The following is a 21,304-nucleotide window of genomic DNA, read 5'->3' as shown; positions in this document are numbered from 1 at the left end:
AATAATGCTTCATGCCTTTGCCTCACTAAAATACTGACTATTGAATGTCCGAAGCTTTGTCGTACACACACTCTCCTATTAAGGGGGGGGGGGGGGGGGGAATCTTTTTGGTCTGAAATACAGAAATGGGTATGGATATTACAGACCAGATCCCAGTAGTTCAAAGAATGAATAACTCTATTGAGTGATAAATTGCTATTCGGAGGATAAAATGTACTCTAGCCCACACTTTTTTATTTTTATTTTTTCTCTTTTACACATGAAACATATTCCTACAGATCTATTATTTGGGTAACATTAGAAGATTATTATGGCCCTCACCCTAGGCCGTTCTGTATGAATGAATTATCATAATTAAAGTGTTGTGTCATGTTGTGCTCTAAAATGGCGTGCTTACTGAGACAAACCATAAAGGCACAATTAAGCCCAGATTTCAAAAGCATACATACTGGTAAACACTGACATAACAAGGCTCTGGTGCAAATAGGTAAGCTCTTGCAGTGGAGTATACCCATACTGTGTACATACATTGTACCCTCGGAATATATACTCTCGAACTAGTTTTAGAAAGCATCATCAAAGTGACCATCCCAATTTATAATAACAATAATAATAATAATAATGATGATGATGATGATGATGATGATGATGATGATAATAATAATACTAGGATGTTCATTTAAGGTCACAGTATTTAATTTTAATTTAATTCCCCAACTCCTCATCCTATCATATGAATGTGATGCTGCTATTGTCGCATTTGGTCCCAAGCCTCAAACAGGCAGCTCAGCTTGCTCGATAAATGCAATAAGGCCTAAAAAAGAGGCTGACATACCTGACCCTCATGAAGGAGAAAGTAACAGCTAGTGTTCATTAGCTTTTTAAGCAACATCATGTTAAGTACCCAAGGATACCCTTTTTCAGTTAGATCATAGCAGGCTAGGCTCCTTTTGATATATCAAAATTCAGCTTGATAATGAGGCCAAGAGGACACAAACAAAGGAAACTGAATAATCATGTTTATTCATTCATTGAGGCAGTATTTGTTCCACTTGTTTCTTTGTCTTTTTTGGTCAGTTCTTCAACAGTGTTAATCGTTGTCAAAAGGATCAACATCACGAGGGTCTTTCTTCTATTTGATCTTTCATCTGCAGTTCAAAATATATGTTTTGCACATTTACAATCATTTATTCATCCTTCACGGGTATATTACGAACTCACAATATGACCAGCTCCCAGTTGGCTTGATAGCTCAGTTGGTGGAGCACTGCACCGGCATCGCAGAGGTCATGGGTTCGAATCCCGTTCAAGCCTGAATTTTTTTCAGGCTTTCTTTTTGCAACTGTCAAGGATCTTTCTTCTATTTGATCTTCCATCCACAGTTCAAAATATATGTTTCATATATTTACATTCATTTATTCTTTTCTGTTGTTTGTGTCCTCTGGACCTCAATGCCAAGTTGAATTTTAATATTTCGAAAGGAGCGTATTGACTGCTCTGCTGAAAGCCAATATTAATACGAACATGCAAAAAACATACAGTACTTGAGTAGCATCTACAGACTAGATATCACCTCTCGATAAGAGGCCAGTTTTGGGATGGGAGCTAAAAGTTTTTGAACATCATTAGTATCATTATCATTATGGTGAACATCTGTTTGATGCTGATCTGCTTGGTGAAAAAAAACTGTCTTCCCAATTGTCTGGAAGTTCTTGACAAATAGGTGAGTCAAAGCAGCCTGCCACTGTTTTTCTAATTGAGGCAGTATTTGTTAAACTTGTTACTTTGTCCCTTTGGTCAGTTCTTCGACAGTGTTAAGTGTTGTCAAAAGGATCAACATCACTCTTGGCAACTTCCACTGCATTGGCATACCCCTCAGAATTTTAAATTCCTCCCTTGATGACTGTTGATTCAGAAACATTGTTTCATCCCATAACAGCCCATGTTATTGCCTAAAGAACATCAAAAGATGGATAAAGAACTACTTGCATCCATTTTTACTCAGCACATGAGTTATAACTGCACAGGCATTTGCAGTACAATTAGTTTATATACCTGTATTATCCTGAGGTCAAGTGGCTGCATAAAGGAAGTGGTGTTCTTATACTAAAATGATTCTGATCTACATGAATGTGCTGCCAAGTTCTTCTGGTGAAATGGGGCATTGTCCATAAATAAAGATAAGGATTCTTTGATTCTCTCTTCTTAATCACCCATTGACTTAATCCCTTAACAAATGAATGTGAATTGTTCATTCCATTGACAGACTTTCCATATACTTACACTGGAATTTTGCCATAAGCTAATTTAAAGTTCACCTACGTTAAAATAAATATTATTGACAATTTGTGGGACTCAGTTTTCTCCAGTTTTTGACAGGCTCATGAACCAAACAAAAAAGAGACAAGTTCTTTCAATTACCATATAATATATTTTTAACTTTCAGGAGAAACTCTCAGTTTGAGAAAACGTTTTCCAAACATGCATACAATTAAATCTTCAATAATTTGCAGTGTTTTGGTTTGGATTGTATAAAAATTAATAATGTAGCAAAACTTAGCCCACGTAATACAGTGTAGCTTCTGTTGTGACCTGCATAATTTATATATAGTTCTATAATATGTATAAATATCTATTTAAAAGTTGGCTCACATGCTCAAACGGATGAGAGACCAAGGTAGCCCAGTCAGTTTCTCTCCATGTAAACAGGGTCTAAGATGAATAATATTGGTGAAGTCATAATAAAATTTATTATCAATTTCAAGCAAAAGTAAGGTCATGTAAAAACATTTTATTCAGTTCCTAGTCATGTTTTTAAAGAACGGACAAGAATTTTGAACTGTTCACATGTGTTAAATTACTACTGACAACATTTTCTTCCTATGGAACATTTGGTGTTGACAGTGTCATAAGGTTGTAAACAACAGACCGATGGCATAAAAATTGTATATGTTTAACTTGTCAGTTTGTGTTTGATAGAACCAAGATTACGTAGAAGTACTTTGAAGACTGCTTTGGCTGGTAATCACAGACAAAACATTGACATTATTGAGAAGATGGAACATTCTGATAATATATATTTAAAAGGGGATTAGAGTATAAAATTTAATATATATTTATTGAAGTTAACTTGGAAATATTTTTTACATCATTTAATGATAAAATCTAAAATATAGTAGTTGACTGTTACAACTGCTGTAGTGTTGAAGTATTTTAGCAGTGCTATTTGAGGACACCACATATAAATCACTGAAAGAAAAAAAGTCCCAACTGATGGGAAGCAGACCAGTTGGCTAAGTATTTACTTAGCATGGCCTTAGATTTAAAAATGAGTTTACCACAAAACAAATCCAAGTGGTCAGAATGGGACTCGAACCTTACAAGTCCTGCTCTCTAACCACTAGGCTATGGCATCTCCCATACTGACATAATTTTCCACATAAGGTCCTTGAGTAACAATCATTATTATTATTTGATGCATTTTCCTTCCTTTTCATTGGCCGAGAACAAACCACGTGACCTGCAAATAACTGCCTAGAAATAATGGTCTGCTCATGCGCAATACTGTCCAACTGTGTTTTGCTGCGAACAATATTCTGCTCATGCGTAATTGAAACCACGTTCTCGAGTGAAAATGACAGATTGCCACCCTGAGCTTAGTACTTACAGCTTCCCGAAAATAAACATGGAAAACATACCCGGTGATCGAATGATAAAACAGTTATGGTATTGAACAGTCTCGGTTTTCGCAAATATCATGATTCGTCAGTGTCTCGCAGATCAATTATGATATTTTGCTCAACCTCATTGAATAAATGTCAATAATTACATGTAGTATGCATGCACGGTTATGTTACTTTGTTTTTCTCAAGACCATTACCATCATAATACTGATTCATGTCTGTATTTAGCATAGTAATGTTCAACACTTTCCACCAGTGTTTTACCACCAGTGCTACATTCAACCCATCGGTTTTTGGACATACTGGACAAGGATTCCATGTTCTCACTACACTGAAGACATCGCTTTAAGAATCTGTTTTTAAAAAACAAGATAAAATGCTAAATCAATCAATCAATCAATCAATCAAATTATCAATCAATCAATCAATCAATCAGTCAGTCAGTCAGTCAATCAATCAGTCCTTTTTTTACCCATTACCCATGTAACGTCAAATGAGCTAAAAGCTCGTTCAAACCACATACTTGCTGAAAAAATATAAAAATTAAATGTAAAAAGAAAAAAGTCATTCCAGTTCTGCACACTGGCCATACTACTGACAGTTTAAACCCCATTCGTATGGACACTGACATTAAGAGGGGAATGACCTGGACCAAGACAACCAACTGCATGTCATAACAAGGGTGTCAGTAAAATGGGGTTCCATTGCATTGTCAAAGTAGTTTTTTTTGTAGTTTTAGGTTTCTACTGGGTCTGTCATGTGCATTTCATTTTGACTGTATGCCCATGAATGTCCGAGTTTTATAATTTTTGTAAGCTACTTTTTTTTATAAGAGTAGTTTACTTACTTAATCAAAGCACTCCTGTCTGTTTGTTGTGTGCTCTTTGGGAGCTCAAATAGTTCTGTGATTACAACCACCACCAAAAGCTGTAAAGTAGCAAATATGGCTGGTATCTGTGACCATAAGCGTTTATAGTTTGCCCTCTGCCGCTGTCTAAGCTGCCTGCTTTTCCACTGCTCATACCTCAAAGTGGCTGCTTCACAGATCTGGTTGTAAACACATTTGAGCCATCAGCCAGATTTTTCTTTAGGAGAACTTACAATACCTTGTTGAGCACACATTAGCTGATTATCATTATAATGATAAAGGGGGGCATGGGTTGCTGTGAGAAATTAAATTCTTATCACAATATAGTCAGGAACTTGTAGACTTTCGTGGTGTCCAATTACAAATACAGAAATCTAATTCCTTCAAGTCTAACAATTTTCAAATTACAACAACAAGCACAATGTTTAGTTCACCATTCAGCATTATACATGTATTGAGCGATGGTCAATTTGACTACATCCCCACCCTGCAACCACCAGGTATTCATTCATAGAAAACTTGGCCACATAGGGTCAGTTATTAAAAGACTTTTTTAGACGGTGTTTAAAAAAACCACGTTCTAAGCCATTTTCAATTTTGCCAACAGTCATATCTAAATATCTTCAGCCGCTGCTGACCTAACAAGAAGGCTTGCATCCCAGACTAGAAAACTATCTAGTAGTAAGTAAAATCAACCACTTATGAACACATTTCGAGGCCCACCGATTGTCTTATTAAGCCGCTCCCTAAGTCAGACTTTGTTTAAATAACTGGCCCGTAGTCTCATCATTAGTAATCAAAGGGTTTGGTGTATAACTGACTAATAGTGTAATTTAGAACACTTTTTGTTGTTTTAGCTCACTGATCCACCATTTTTTTGCATGTTTTGGCCTTCAATTCCTTCAGGAAATGTATGTTACCCCTATGTTTTATCCAATGCTTTACACTTCATTTGAAAAATAAAAACATATTATGGGCAAAAGTTCTATTTATATGAAGTGTAAAACAGTGGATAAAACATTGGAGCAAAGTTTTCTTGAGGAATTCAAGGCCACATGCAAAACTCCAGTTATGCACTGAACTCTTCAATCACTGTTGATGATGATATTTCCTGTTCATATTATATCATATTATTATTAAGATGTTTCTTCTTGCCTGTTCAGAAACTACTTTTCCATGCTGTGCAATGCTCCTAAGTATGAGTGTTATTTCCATTTCACCTTTTGGTCTAAACAAGGTAGGAAATGTGCAGGTGTTCAAGATCTGTGCCACAACTTCAACAAATGCATTAACCTGATCCACATCAAACTGGCATGGCAACAATTTGAACACATCATCTACAGGTAAAGAGACTGATGCCATCAACTCTTGAAAGGCTTTCCTGGCACCTGTTATTAATTGACCTTTCAGTTTATTGCCACTGTTCTCCAAAATGTCAAATTCTTCCTCCAATGGTCTAGGTAAATCGTTCCATTTTAAGAAAGACACAGCAACTTCCCTCAATGTCTTTGTCAGAAGAGAAATCGGGTGAAAGATTGATTTGTAAGTCTTTGCAGCTTCACAGATTCTGCCAGTGACTGGAAATGGGTCATTCCCATCACAGCAGGTCTTGTCTGGGTTGATATATAATCCAGCAAATGCAATGCAAATACATAAAATGTGATTGGCTGATTCCTGTGATATTTCACTCAAATCCACTTCCCCATGACTGATGTGGTCTCGAATCCTTGGCCCCTCAGGATGAACAAGAACATCAAGCAACATTTCCAAGTGTCCGTCTCCTATTTCCTGTCTCAGAAGGTTTTCTGAGCCATCTTGTAAAACAGGAGAAAGGATCTAAAGAGAGGAATGTGCTTCTTAAAGCTATGGTACAAAGACGTTTAACTGGAACAGCTTATACAGGAAATTCTGGTATAAAGGGACCTGGCCCAGCCACTCCTAACTTCAGATGTCAATCAGCCATGCATCAGAGTGTAAACAGCTGACGAACAACATGCATCTTTTCGTCCTAACCTTACTGATAAAATTGGCTTTAGTTAGTTTTCAGAATAAATCCAGGTTGATAACTGAACTAAATTGTTAAATATATTTCTGTATAATAATTGAAGGAACTCAGTGCATAACTAACCTGTCACATTTCAGATTGCTTTGTGTTACTTTAGCTCAGATTCACCAGAGTTTTTACATGTGGCCTTGAATTCCTTCAGGAATAGGTTTTCATTGCAAACAAAGCACAAAACAACAGATAAAACATTGGAACAACGTCTCCTGAAGGAATTTGTGGCCATATGCAAAAACTTCTTTGAATCAGTGAAATGCAACATAGGTTGGTTATGCACTCAGCCCTTCAATTATAAATTATATTATGATGAGGAGATGTGAGGTTCTACCTCATCAAATGTTGTGTATAACACTGTAGACTCTGCCGTCAGTGCTCTGTCTGGACAGTTATTGACACAGGCAAACACTCTCCTTAGGCCATGCTCAAGTTGAGGAAGCAACAGTACAATGCACAGGTCAAATCTGCAGTGAGATAAAAACCATAAGATTGTAAACAGTATGAAAGATAATTGTGCGGCTTCAAACTTCAATCTGATAAATAATATAGAAGCTTGGCAAAGGAAACAAAAAGATATGTGTAGGTCCAATGACGAACTGGTCATTATGTTTTGAACCATGGAGCACTGGCATGGCATGAGACAAACTGTGGCTAATGCACATTTACCTTCTTTGTATTAAATAATTCAGTGCTTGGAGCCATAGAGGAAGCATGCTTGGAATGATGAAGAAACTTGATTGAAATAACCTGAATATCTCTGGCATGTCTGATGGATTCAAAGGAGAGAAACCATTGTGTCGTTTCCCAGTACAAGTGGGCAACTTCAGTGAGGGTCTTCTCTTTATTACCCTCGAGCAAAATGGTGTATCTTCCAACTTGTTGCTCATAGATGCAGTAATGACTAACAGCAGTGAAGCATACCTAAAGATATTAGACAATACACAAACTAATTAAACTCATCGTTAGTAGATGAGCTTGGGGGTTGGTGCCTGAAAGACCGGTGGTGCCACAGGTGAAGTGAGCTAAGCGAGGTGCAAAACCATGGCAACCCTGTGAGCAGCAACCACCCGGCACCTTCACACTGAAAGATCAGTGGATATAAAACAGAGAGTAACAGCTGAGAATACAAATAAAAATACTTACCACACGCACCACAAACCATACTTACCAAAGGGTGGGAGGGACTGGGAGCAACAAACTTAGATAGCACAAGCTCCGGCAAGTGAACAGATGCGAAATGAATTGGTACAAACATGTGAGCTGTAAGAACCCAGGGGCCCCTACGAAATGGGGTGGCCGCCCCCGCATGTCCCGGCCATGCGGGCACCGCTGACCAGCACTTGCCTCGATTTTAACTTTGCCTAAAATTACATTTAGCCACATTTAAAAACACATAGAAATCAGTGAATTATTACATGTACAAAGTCACGTACAATGTAGGCCTAGGACTGCGAAACCTAAAGACACTGTTAAGGCAATCAATATTTTCTGCAACTTGCGATTATATAAACATGGAGAAAAAAGCATTGCCCTGCAAGTTGCAACATCAAAAAGTAAACTAGTCAACTTCTCCTGCAACTCAATGCAATTTTCGGGTGTGCGACAATTTGCCAAAAGGAGCTGTTATATACACATTTTCATTTCCATATTGTCCTGTTTTAAAATCTATAGGAGGTACAGTGGTATAGTGATGGTTACAGTAAGTTATTTTGAAATCATAAACACATTCAACCACCAAATGCAAGAACTAACTGCAGTAAAAAAGTAATGAGGGTCATTAATTCAACAACAACTTCATTTCAGTATTTCCATCTGTATATAATATAATATCCGATTTACTTACAGTATTTAAGAGAAAGAAGAAAAACTACCTGGTAATATTGTTAAGGTAAAAATAGTAAGTTTAAATTTTAGAAATATTTGTTAAAATTAAAGAGTAAAATAATTTAATTTGCTCTTTTTTCCATTGGTTGGAAAATAAAAGAAGCAGTTAGTCTGCTAAATTATATAGGGATAAGCATTGTTGAAAAGAAATACAATTTTTTCATGAAAATTAAAGTTTGCAAATAAGCTGACTACAGTGGAACCTCAGTTTAACGAAATGCCAAGGGACTAGGGAAATAGGTTTGTTATACCGAGGTTCTGTTCCATGCATTCTAAAAAGCCAGGCTGGCGAGGAAAACTGTGAGCTTCGAGCATATTTTTGAAGTCAAATGGAGGCTATTGTGGTTATTATCCTTCAGATATTTTTTGCAACATGTAGCAACGAGCTTGAGTATTTGAACATTTTGTTTAAGAACAGTTTACCATCAAAAACGTTTAGAGCGTATTTTGTTTTCTGATACTGCTTTATCGCCCAGCAAGTTTATCTCTCGTTCAGTCACAAAAGCAAACCGTTCCCCCATCTTGACATTAATTTTAATTGTAAACTTGACGCGCCTTGAAGTTTTTGAAATTGGGGAATATCACTTGAGAAATATCATCGGATATTCGAGCGAAAATATTTGATGGATTATAATGTTCGAAATACCAAGGACTTTGCTACATAGAGGTTCGTTAAATTGGGGTTCCACTGTATTATGTTCATTGATTTTGTGAAAAACAGTATTTCTGATACCGTCATATACCTGCTATAAAAAGCGCAAATAAAAAAAATAAAAAGTGCATTTCATTTCATCTTCAACGGTATCAAGTGTACAGTGCAGGCAGATTCTTAGATATTCTGGGGTTTTTGGAACAGTTAATCTTCCAGTTTCAAAGAACAACAGTTTTAGTTTTATACTCACTGGATGGGAACCTCACTGGGAGCTGCAAATCCATGCCAAAGAACATTTCTAAGATTCAGACTGGAAGGCAGACCAATCAAAATGTGCAACAGGCTGATAACAGTTTCTCCAAAGACATCCTTTAGCTCACACGTTGCCAACAAGTCTTTAAGTAAAGATGGACACTGTGATGCGCCAGAGTAAGAAAGATATACATCACCCAGAGCATGCTCCAGGGAGGATGTTAGAAGTAACAAGCATAAGTTATGATCGGCAGGGTTTGATGACTTGAGAAGACTAAAGCAGTTGGCAAATACATCATTGCATCCAGTCCACTGTAAACTGTCTCTGTATTTCTCTTCAAATCCATGTTGCTCGAGATTTATGAGCACTTGGTGGATGGCTTCACACATTGGTTGCAATCTTTTCACAGCATCATAATAGTCACCATTCTGAACATTTCTGATTATACCTAAAAAAAGAAATCAAATTGGGATTATTTGGCCTTCACACACTCTTACCTCAATCGTTACATAGTGTCTTCTTTGACTTTATGCAGAGTGAAATTTCTAATAGAGAAACTAAAAAGCTGTAATTTTCAGGGAGATGTTGGGGATAAAAACCTATGACAAGGCAAATTAGTATATAAATTTGTTCACCTAAACTCAGGGGATGATGATGATGATAATAAGTGGGATTGGAGTGAGCGTGGATATTGAGTTACTGCAGAAGGCTATGTCACTTGGGACTGCAAGGGTTTTGAGAAAAGTTCTTGTGGGCTTAGGGTGTAGGTCACAGCCTGCTCTCAAATGATGAAATATTGGAGTAACGACCAGAACAATATTTATAACAATAACTAAAACTTGGCTAGTATTTCCCCATTACAGATCTCATGCTGCTTCAATAAGACATGTAGCTTCGGAGTAACTATAGCAACTAGGACTACTTCTTACCATATACCAGATGAGCCAGCTTGTTAGGCTTGACAGTGTCAGAAGGTATGAATTTGGTGGCTTATTTGGCTCGTTTACTTCCTCAGCATCAACTAGGCAAACAAAGTGGTCCTTCATAATCATGTAGACAGAAGAGGAAGTGGGACAAAAAGAGTAACTAGTGCAAACTAGCCAGTCTCTCATAAAATAAACAGCAAACAAGCAAAATGAGACAGCCCAGTAAAAAGTGGTCCTGCATGCTTCTCTCACATCTCTATTCCCTAGGCTTGATTTCCGCCGTTCCCTCGGGACCTGCTTACCCCCCATCCCCCCCCCCCCCCCGGCTGGCCCCATGTCTTTTATCACTCTTCTACCTTCTTACTCCCCCGAAACCAATTTACGACATGCATCGTGGATCACTGTCAATGCCTTTTTGAAATACACCTTACCCTCTCCCCTCCCAGATCCAGATCTGTACCTTCTCCCAGCGTGCTTTCAATTTTCTTCCATATATCCAAAACCTCGAACTCATCCTTAGTAAAAAGAGTATTCTGATTTAGGATTCCGTGGGCTGCAACACCAGAATCAATCTGTTTAAACGGTTCGCAGATTAACTTATGAACATTTCCAGAAAGTGAAGTCTCGCTGCGGCTGATAGTGTCAGCAAACCTGTCCTTCAATGACTGTGGTGGTGTCTTCTCCATCTTGTAGGCCGTTTGGAATGACTTTCCATACCAAAATGACTGAACTAAGGTACTCTGCGATTGCAGTTCAGATGAAGGGTTATTTCTGTAAGGATTTTCCATAATTCTGACGGCTAGGAAACTTCAAAACGAACTACAACAAATTCACGAATGTTTGACCGCCATATAACCCGCCATATTGAAAATTGAACTTGTTCCCAGGGTCTCTCCGGAGGTGAACGGATAACTGGGGCAGAACGGGGCTTGACTTCCTGCAGGAGTAGGGTAAGTGGTAATTTATCTCGAGTTAAAAATTTGTTTTCCTCTGATCTGATATCTATATCAATATGGTTATTATAAAATATTTCTACCCTAAAATATTTTTTCAATAATGTGCGGCAATGATAACAATAAAAGAATTGACAGAAAGCGTTGTATAATAATTCCTTTTTTTTTTTCTTTTAGTTCCCCTACCCTACCCCCACTTAGGCTCAGCTCAGTAAAATATGCCGAAAAATGCAGAATGATGGGAATTTCAGTGAAAAAAATTGCTATCAGTTTGTAAATGAAACGCAGCACGCCTGTTTCATTTATCGTTTCCCATGGTTAGAATGAACAGAACAGAACAGAACAGAACAGTTGACCAGCATAAGGTGGTGCTATTTTTGAGGACACAGGCTAAATCGTTTAATTTTTAAATATTTGATCACGCGAACGAATTCCTCTCAAATGGGCGAGTTTTGTTTGGCGTGTTATGCTAGGCGTGTGTTTATCTCGTGAGCGCAAACGACTTTTACAAACTTGACCGATTTAAACAAGCTTTTGATGACGCATTCATATTCTCAACATCGGAGAGGCAAACAGGAATTCCCATTAGGGACAAAAAGGTGAGAAATATTTGACGTAACTTTCAGTACTCCTGAAGCTAAACAACTTGGTTTATTTCATCCAGCTGTGGGCATTTCGCTAGACAACAGAACTTTCCGAATAAGCCAAAGTCTTATTTGATCGAAACTGGAACGTAACTTTGTCTTTCCCTTAACTTGCCACTGGGTCTTAATTGATCCATAAACCGAAAGAATTTTCAGAAGTCTGTGGTTCGTAGACAGAGCTGCGTTTTAATTTCGTGATATTGGGCAAAATGCTTTACCGGCTTGACTTAATTATGCAAGTCTTTATGGCTGAAATGTACACAGGAACACGAAAGTGGTGAAAGTGAAAGTCTAGCCAGTGTCGTATATATAAGTAAGATAATTTCCAGCTTTAGCCGTAGTTGATCAGCTCCCACGAAGCAGTTGATTAAGGGCCTTAAAAAGGGTAGGTTGTGGTGGGTATTGTCATCGGTCGATATTTGTATTTGAAATCCTACAAACTCTTAAGAAAATGTGGACAGGAAGCATGGAGTTTATACAACTTTTTCCGGTCTGATGTTGTTTCTTCCGGATCCCGGCCCCTTCTTAGTAAATTAATCAGTCTGAAGCGATTTTTTTGGTGATTACTCAGTGCAAAATAACCAGAACAACTAAATATAAGAAAAATGAATGACTAAATTTATACAGAATAGCAGCCACAAAGGTCTTGCATCGCCCGGTATTTGAGAAACACGAAAATGAAAGTTATCCACAATGGCTAAATATAAGCTTTAAAAGAGGTTTCAGATCCTCTCAAAACATTGAATAAGGTGAAGAACATTGAACAATTTTTGGTGGGATGGATGATTTTATATAATATTGGAAGAAACTGATCACATTTCCCTTCTTGCCGGAAATTATGTATCCACAAGAAGAGATTAGGACTACCAGACAAACTATGTGTTTTGTTTTTGTTCCAGAATAGCTCTAAGAAGTGGATTTTTTTATTGAGTTGATTATAGAATTTACAAATGCTCAATTAATGCTTCTGTATACTCCTTTTGCTCTGTTTATTTATTAGGGCATGAGCTGTTTATAGCAGTTGTGGTGAGGGCAAAGAAACATGAATAATCAACCAGGCAGAGTATGTTTGGTTTTTATAGTTAATAGATAGTAAATAATTCCTTTCATGCAGCTGATTATTATTTGATGATAATGCCCAAGGTTGAAAGAGAGTCTACAAAATGAAGAGTTGGCTGAGATGATGATGATGAGATTCAAAATTGAGAGGCCAACTGTAAAATGTAGAAGATAATTTTTCAGTCAACCGTCAAACCTCTTTTTTACGGACACCAAGGGGACAGGAATAAGTGTCCGTATTATAGAGGTATTCGTTTTCGAGAAATAGGCTTTATATAGATTTCGGTCTCTTAGGGACCAAGTGGACTGTCCGTTATACAGAGGTGTCCGTAAGGAGAGGTTCCACTGTATTAGCATTGTCTTTCAATACTGTGTTTAAGCCAGAAAGGGGCTTATTTTATAAACCTCCAAATAAGCCTTATCAGAGTTTTTTGACGTGTAGGCAAACACATCTTGAAATGACAGTGTTTGTATGGAAATCCCTTAATTGTCAAATAATTTTCATAAAACATCGCTTCTGTAAAATTTCTGAATTGGAAACTTTAGGCACTGTGCAAAGGATTTTACAGAAAATAACTGAGGAATGTAGCTGTGCTAGAAAGCATCTACGCTGTAGTTTCATTTTGACATTTTCATGCATTTGTCTGTATAACAAACCAGCCGTGAACTGATACTAAAAAATTAGTTTGCGGGAAAAAAATACAGGGAAATGTATGGAAAGTTCAAAACACGACTAGACACTTTCTGGCACAGCAAAATCCCTCCAATTTTTTTTCTAAAAATCTCCTTTTTCTACTGCCAAAAGTTTCCAATTCATGATTTTTTCAGAAGCCATGTTTTATGAAAATTATTTGACATTGGATTTCCATACAAACACTGTTATTTCAAGACGTGTTTGCCTACTCATCAAAATGGCTTCCAAAACCATGATGTAAGGGCCATTTATGTCTGTGTTATGTATAATTTTCATTCTATAACCCACATGTTTCAGGCGTTGATCCAGACCAGTTTCCATCGTTTTTTGGAACATGAACACGAATAGCAGAATATACAGAATTCATCAGTTCCCAAAAGAATGCAATTCCATCTATATTTCCCATTAACATGAAAACTTGCCAAAAGAACGTAATTTATTCCGACTCCTAATTCTGAGTAAACTGTATTCTGTTTGTTGTGCTATCTGAGGCAGAATATTATTCTTTTCATTTCAAAAACGGAATAGACAATTTATACTTTACCAGCTATTAATAAAATAAATTGTATTCATGAATATAATACAACTGCTTACTGTACTTCACCACATTTTTCACTAGATCTATAAATAATTATATCCGTTATAAATACTTCAAAACCTTTGACACTGTCATTTTCAACTTGACATTGCTGTCATGAGGAGGGCAAAACATTGTTCACTACTAATTTCTGCAGCAGTTTTTATTTTTATTTTGCTGCCCGAAAATGTCGTCTTTTCCATGTATTCCTTTTCCAGAATATTCCCCAAAAAACATATCCTAAGTTAAATCACGAAATATTTAAACTGGTTGGATTCAAAACGTCAACAACACACTTTCCTTTCTATACTGAGCAGATGGCTGGGAATCATTCAAAACTTACTGATAAATATATCGCTGGACGAGGAAGAGCCCTTAAGGAATTTGCAAGGAGAACTCTGAAAGCAGAGGTGAGAAATTTTAATTATTTTGAAATATGGAAAATAAAGTTTAGGAAGGTTAAATAGCTGTGTGCTAACAACATGCAGTCCATATAGATTTCAATAAGCCATTTTTATGATGGCGTCATTTGACTACAACTATTAGAATTCATTTCGTTTTCCTTTTCAAATTCAAATTTTGTAATCCCAGTGGACAGCAAAGAACAATGGCTCTAATTAGCACGAGAAAACAAAAAACTGTCGTATTTAATCTTAAATCATGCATGATTTGATATAATTTATATAATTTATAGTTATGTAAAAGTGGCACAGCAGCAATCAGGGCATGCATTATTGATTTTGTTCAAATTTAATAGCAGTTCTGCAGTTCCAGAAAATATCCATACTACCCCCATAGCAGGTTTTTTTGTTTTGCACCCCCCCCATCCCCCCAGAAAATTCCAGTTTAGCTTCATATTTTCCTTTTAAAATTTTGACTTTTTTTAAGACCCCCCTCCCCCTAGGAATTTCCAATGACCTTCCATGCAGTGGGTGTGAATTTTTTCTTGAACTGCACATTGTGTGTTACTAGCTATTCTGAACTAACAAACTGCTTATTTTTGTGTTTGTAGGAGGTTGAAAAGAGAAAACAAATACAGCAGTTAATACTGAGTGGAAAACTCACGCTTGACAAGGTAACCAACATTTGTAGAACTTTTAGAAAATAGCCATACATGTCATGGTCCAAGGGATTTTTTCTTCTTCCTCCAACTTGAAAAAGGTACCCCTTTTGGACAAAGCCTTCAATAAAACCCATTATAGAGAGTACCCCACACCCCATACAATCCATATAGAGAGTACCCCACACAATCCATTATAGAGAGTATCCCCCTCCCCCCACAGCCTCCCATATAATCGATAGAGTTCTTAAGTGATGACGTCTTAAAAACTAAATTTATGAAATTATGGGATTTGTTAGAATACTCGGAAAGCGCATGATGAAAAATGCCTACTTGCCAAAAATCAGCGTCTTATTGCAAATTGGGGGCGAGATATTAGCTCTGTTATGCCCTCATGACTCCATACAAATCCTTTTAATCTTGTCTCAGTTCCAAACTGAACTGAGACAAAATTAGAAGGATTTGTATGGAGTCATCACGACATAACAGAACTAATTTCTCTCTCCCAAATTGCAATAAGATGTTGATTTTTGGCAAGTAGGCATTTTTCATCATGCTCTTTCCGAATATACTAACAAATCCCATAATTTCAAAAATTAAAATATTTGTGATGTTACACTTTAGAACTCTATTGTAAAGGGCTATCCCCTCCCTTCCCCGGGCTTTTATGTCACTTACATGTAGCAGTGGCCAATTTATCATTCAACTCTGTTGATAAAACCTTGATCATTTGCTTTAGGTAGAGGTTGACTGTATTTTCTTGGTAATTTTTGCAGGAGACAATTGAAAAGCACCTCAATACTGGCAAAAATGGAACTAGGTCTAATTACACAGCATCATCTTCAAGCCAGTCACAACTTGTAGAAGACAGTGAAGATGATAATTGGTCAGATTTAGCCAGGGAAAAGGCATGCTCAAAGGCCCCAGTAGGATATTGCCAGTTGCAAGGGCAACTGCAAGCTGAGGCAATTAATCATAACCTGGAAAACCACGTGCAAAACTTGAATGTTGGTGACGAGAACACAGATTCAGGTATAGATGATAGAATTCCCCCAAGATTCCGGAAGACCCAGTGGAGCAAGAACTTCAAGAAGCAGTCAAATAAACCCTGGATAAAACAGCAAAAGGAAGGTGACAATAATAGCAAATCTAAGATGGAAACAGGTTGGGGAGTAGGCCAAGCTGATAAGGTAGTGCGTTATGCCCAAAAACCTACTTCATCTTCATCTGGCACCCGTCAAAATCAAACGGCAAGTTCAGATCCATGGAAGGACTGGGAAGCGTCCGTTGTTGTGCATGGGCCGATTGATGACGATGATCTGGAAGAAATTGTGCTTGTTGACGATAATGATAACTTGGATGATGTCATGGTACAACAATATGTGAATTCCTTACATGAAGAAAATTCAAACGGCAGCAAAGAGACTGGGCCTGCATCTTCTAAAGTAACCCCCAGTCGCATTCAAGAGTTAGGAAACCTTAAATCAACAACAAATGCAGATTGTTACAAAGTTCCTCCGGGTACAATTCCGAATCCTCCAAAAGGCCCTGATCGCTGGGGCGGTAGTGAACTCAAAGATATCAGTGAGCCAACAGGGTGGGGTGATGTCGTTGAAGACACAGGGAATTGGTATGATGATGGGACATCAATGCTCTGGGGGGCTCCGTCACTGCCGTATGGCCCCAGTGGCGGCTGGAGTTGGAACAGTTGACGTGGTGCTCAGTACTTTGATGTTTCTTCCAGAGGGCTGATTTAGATGGTACAACTTTTGCTTACAGCTGTGATGTGCAACTTGTGTGGTGTACGTGTGCTGTTTTTTTTTTTTATGCAAAAGAATCGTACCTAATGTTCATTCGTCTTTCCATGCTGTCTAACCAAGTAATTACGTTTCCTGAGTCAAATCTGGGCCTGAGTCAAATGGCTGAGCCAGTCACGTGCTTAGCCATTTTTAATTTGTTTGAAACTGTAAAAGATGCCAGCTTTTTTTTACATTCAGCGTAATAATTGCCTTGCAAAGCTTTAATATTGTTCCAATGTTTTGACACTACTGTACGTAACTATTGCCTGTTGCTTGTGGTTAATTTCAACGTTACTGTTAAAGTCATCGCCAGAGATGAGCCTTGGGATTCAAGGTGCTGCAAGGTGAGGGGGCATGCGGCATCCCAGGTGCTTGGAGGTAACCATGGCAACTTAGTCCGAGCCCCCACCCATGCACCTGTTACACTGAGAGGCTCGGTAGAGAACCTATCACACTTAGCACCAAGTTATACTTACCCCACAGTGAGGGAAAGCAGGGTGCAAAAAAAAACTCAAAGGAATAGCAAGCAGGAATGCAAGCAAGCAAGCAGTTTTCCCTGAAATTTCCTGAGGACACCCCCATAAAACTTTGCAGATGGACGGCTGACATGATCCTGGCTCAAATTTAAGTTACTAAGCCTACAATGTAAATGATATTTAGCCACAACAAAAAATTACTACTGGAAGCTACCTAGCACTATCAACAAAAAGTCCATTGTGTAATTCAAACTGCGGCAGTAGTTTGACTAATAAAGTGAAATGTGACCAGAGTTACATGTTAAAGGTAAACTTAAATTTGCCTTTAGTTTATTACTAAAAGTCTGAGCAATTCTACTTCAGTTTTTTAAAAAAAATCCTTTTTAAAATCTTCATACAGTCTGCCTATACTTTTGCAGTTTGAAGGTTTTGTAAAAATTATGCAAATTGTGCTTTGAATGTAAAGTCACTTTTAAAATAATGTAAGTTGTAGATGTTGTGATTTTCATGGACAAAATAGTTTTTTCAACTGGATATAAAATAGAATCTGTGAGAGGTAATGTCATGCTGCTCATTTCAGCTGACCAGCCTCTGGCTTGAATTTAGCTTAGCCTAAATGATATTTGGTCGGAATTAAACTCATCGCCAGGAGTACCGTGCTGTAAGGTGAGTGGTGTGCAGTTTGTAGTATCCCGACAGGTGTTCAGGGGTAACCATGGCAACTCATTCCGAGCCCCCACCCAGACCATGCCTCCAAGTAGCTTGGAGAACGAAGGAATCAGAACAGAGAGCCATGGACCTCCGAAACCCCCAAAATACACCCCAAACTTTTGCAAGAAGGTAAAGTAATGCAAAAGGAATGCATGGTCAATGGCAGTACATACCAGACACGGCAGGAACCACCGGGAAGCCAAGCGTGCAGAGAGATGAGCAAGGACGTCCGCAATAGAACGGTAGGTTTTACTGCACCTAATGGCCCAATGCCTGAATCTGGTGATTGGGAATGCCATTGCAAGTGGTTGTGTAGCAGCCCTGTTCCAGAAGCTATAGCTGGAGAAATTTCCCGCAATGCCCACAGCTGAAAGGATCTTGTGAAGCCAAAAAGTCAGGACAGAGCGAGTCAATGGTTGACCAGACTGAAGGGGAAATAGAGCTCCAGGAGAATTACCCCATGCCAACAACCTAAATGCAGCATCATTGATTTAACTGTATACAAAGGAGGTGATCCCTGGTACAACACCCTTCACAAAATGGGTTGGGTTGGGTTTTGAAGCCTTTATCCAGACATGCATGGATGTGGGTAAAGTTGCACTATCAACCTCAATGTGATGAACAGAAGCTAGCCAATGAAGGTACCATGAACTTGGCTGAATGCAGGAAACCAAAGAAGGTTAAAGTGCAAGATGCCCAAAACCTACAATGTTCTGGGAGGGAAGTGTCCAGCCACTCAAAGATAACCCTCATGATGTTGTCTGTCACTGCAACTGCTGCCGGTTAGTAGAGCCCTGAGTATTCTTAAATGCCATGCACCATGCGTTGTAAATGAAGGCATCCTACAAAGGGGTCAGGTAGCCCCTGCTTGATATGAAGAGGGCAAACTAGGAACGAATTCCACAGCATCCAGACTGTTCCTTGTGGTACAAACCATGGTGCTTCTGTATGAACAGCAAGAGAGAGAAAACAAGAAGGCACAGGGTATCCTTCAGGATAATTTTGAGAAAAATTGTACATTTTAATCTTGTATGTGGTGAATTTTTATTTCTTCATCAGTTGGGTGAGTTCTCAGGACTGAGAACTGTAGATGAGCAATAAGAGTGAGTTTTTTTCAGTATACTTCTGTGTGGATAACAGTAGAGGGAAATTTTCTGTTGATTTGATCATTTGAATCACATTCAGACCTGACTCAGACTCAGATTTGACTCAGTCATCCAGTGAACTCTTGCCTAACCAATGGCTGTCATAGGAATTCAAAATACTAACAGCATTTTGCACATCATGTGGGGCAGTGGTAGGGAAATTGTAGGTTTGATTTCACTAATTAATTAAAACAAGTTGTATTGTAGGCTTCGCATGTTGCAAATACAACAAACTTGTACCTTCTAAACCAGCCTTTTACTGGGTAAAAAAGGGTCACAGAAAAGTACAGAGGTCAATGTAAGATTTTGTCCAGACTCAAAATTTAGATACACCTTTTATAAGAGAGAGGGTAATCTTTAATGAGGATGCAAAAGTCACAAAAGTGGTTTACAGAAGGGTCCTCTAGCATATAAATCGCACCACAGGAAAGTATTGCTTATTTATAGCTTTCATTTCAATGGCCGCACTCTTTGGGATTTCACCAGCACATTCAAAATTAAGCCACATTTTACAGCATAAAAACAATACCACAGGAAAGTACTGCTTAGTGGCTCTCATTTGAATGGTCACACTTAAAGAGCCCTAGTCAGCCATACCTTTTTTTTTGTTTATATGCGAGAGTTTGGCTATTATATTTTATTCGAAGCATGTCAAAATGAGCGAAATCACTGTGAAACTACTAAAGATAATGAAATATACTTTCAGGAACACAACTTACAGTAAAGCAATAAGATTTCGCTTCACCATGCAATATCAATAATTTCGACAGCATCGAAGATGGCGGAGGCTGACTAGGGTCCTTTAAGGATTTCATCCACAGACACAAATGTACAGCAAAACAAAAAGCACCACAGGAAAGTACGGCTCAGTAGGTTTAATTTGAATGGTCACACTTTAGGATTTTTCTCTTTGTGTGGCATTTACTCTTTATTAGATGTCATCTGTGGACGCAAGAATTAGAACCATGCTGCATAAGACAATGTTTATCTCAAATTATGAAGAAAGGTGTTAGGAATTCTAGGGGTTCTTTTTGTTCCTTGAATTAGCTCAAGTAAATAATATTAATATTTAGTACTGTAACATTGGAGATGCTGTGATCCTAAAGGGATCATCATCGACAAGCGGTGAAGGCATCAAAATAGAGTTATAAATAATAATAATTTTACAAAAATTTATAGCTAAATAAGTCGTATTTTTTATGCAATGCAACATGTATTAATTTTTTTCAAGCTTGTCAGAGTTTAATGGGGCTAGTGCGCCTCACTCTTGTTCTTTAGACCAGCAGTCTATAATGCACATTGTTTTCTTAGATCAGAAATTGCATGTTGTTGTGGAGACCATTGTCTCTCGCCCCCAGTGGGAACTCCCTTCCATAACTAATAAGCTATACTGATATGTGCTCTTTTAAAGGGTGTGATGTTTGACCCATTTTAATCTGAAAATGGTATTACCATTTTGGTCTGAAATATGACTGGTTTTGACATCTGGTCTGAAGTTGGGAATGGTTTTTCAGCTGCAGGTACCTACAAGAGTTTATATGGATAGTTGTCACTTTTGGATTTCAAACTAAGGAAAAAGAGGGAAAAAACAGAAAGAGAAAGACCAAGATTTATTAGAGCTTGATTTGTCAGCACTTTACCAGCTCTGAATTTAAATACCTGGCCCCAGTTGTTCAAAAGGCGGATAATTTTATCCACTGGATAGTTCGCCATCCGGCAGATAAAATGTGTGCAAGATTTTCCCGATAATCCTATAATTTGAGAATAGAGTAGAAACATAATTATTTTGTTTTGTTGAAATGCATTGTCAACGTTCCAAAACGTGTTGACAACGTTTTCAAAACGCATTATCAACGTTTGA

At 37.9% G+C, this 21,304-nt stretch overlaps 2 protein-coding genes across 5 annotated transcripts; one reads left to right on the top strand and one right to left on the bottom strand.

Annotated features, from left to right (window-relative positions):
• Nucleotides 1–1,784: 1,784 nt before the first annotated feature.
• On the bottom strand, nt 1,785–11,178 carry LOC146450608 (endoplasmic reticulum membrane-associated RNA degradation protein-like). 2 transcript variants are annotated; one of them, XM_085100180.1, is made up of 7 exons: nt 10,786–11,178; nt 9,397–9,847; nt 7,277–7,531; nt 6,942–7,074; nt 5,707–6,387; nt 4,531–4,730; nt 1,785–4,036 (listed from the first exon to the last, which is right to left on the bottom strand). In XM_085100180.1, the coding sequence occupies exons 1-7, from the start codon at nt 11,111–11,113 to the stop codon at nt 3,883–3,885; spliced, it is 2,202 nt and encodes a 733-aa protein (XP_084956306.1). In that variant the 5' UTR covers nt 11,114–11,178; the 3' UTR covers nt 1,785–3,882. The 2 variants fall into 2 exon arrangements, with proteins under 2 accessions (XP_084956306.1, XP_084956307.1); XM_085100181.1 differs by having other exon boundaries at nt 10,757–10,892.
• Nucleotides 11,179–11,509: 331 nt separating this feature from the next.
• LOC146450607 (uncharacterized) lies at nt 11,510–20,932 on the top strand. 3 transcript variants are annotated; one of them, XM_085100168.1, is made up of 5 exons: nt 11,511–11,877; nt 12,923–12,985; nt 14,570–14,662; nt 15,265–15,327; nt 16,089–20,932. In XM_085100168.1, exons 2-5 carry the CDS (start codon nt 12,965–12,967, stop codon nt 17,022–17,024), a joined length of 1,113 nt encoding a protein of 370 aa, XP_084956294.1. In that variant the 5' UTR covers nt 11,511–11,877; nt 12,923–12,964; the 3' UTR covers nt 17,025–20,932. The 3 variants fall into 3 exon arrangements, with proteins under 3 accessions (XP_084956297.1, XP_084956295.1, XP_084956294.1); XM_085100171.1 differs by lacking the exon at nt 12,923–12,985 and having other exon boundaries at nt 11,510–11,877; XM_085100169.1 differs by lacking the exon at nt 12,923–12,985 and having other exon boundaries at nt 11,510–11,877; nt 14,567–14,662.
• Nucleotides 20,933–21,304: the final 372 nt, after the last annotated feature.

Source organism: Pavona decussata, unplaced genomic scaffold (assembly GCF_977016875.1).
Source record: "Pavona decussata unplaced genomic scaffold, jaPavDecu1.1 SCAFFOLD_438, whole genome shotgun sequence".
NCBI lineage: Eukaryota > Metazoa > Cnidaria > Anthozoa > Scleractinia > Agariciidae > Pavona > Pavona decussata.
This window is presented reverse-complemented; position numbering and strand designations above follow the sequence as displayed.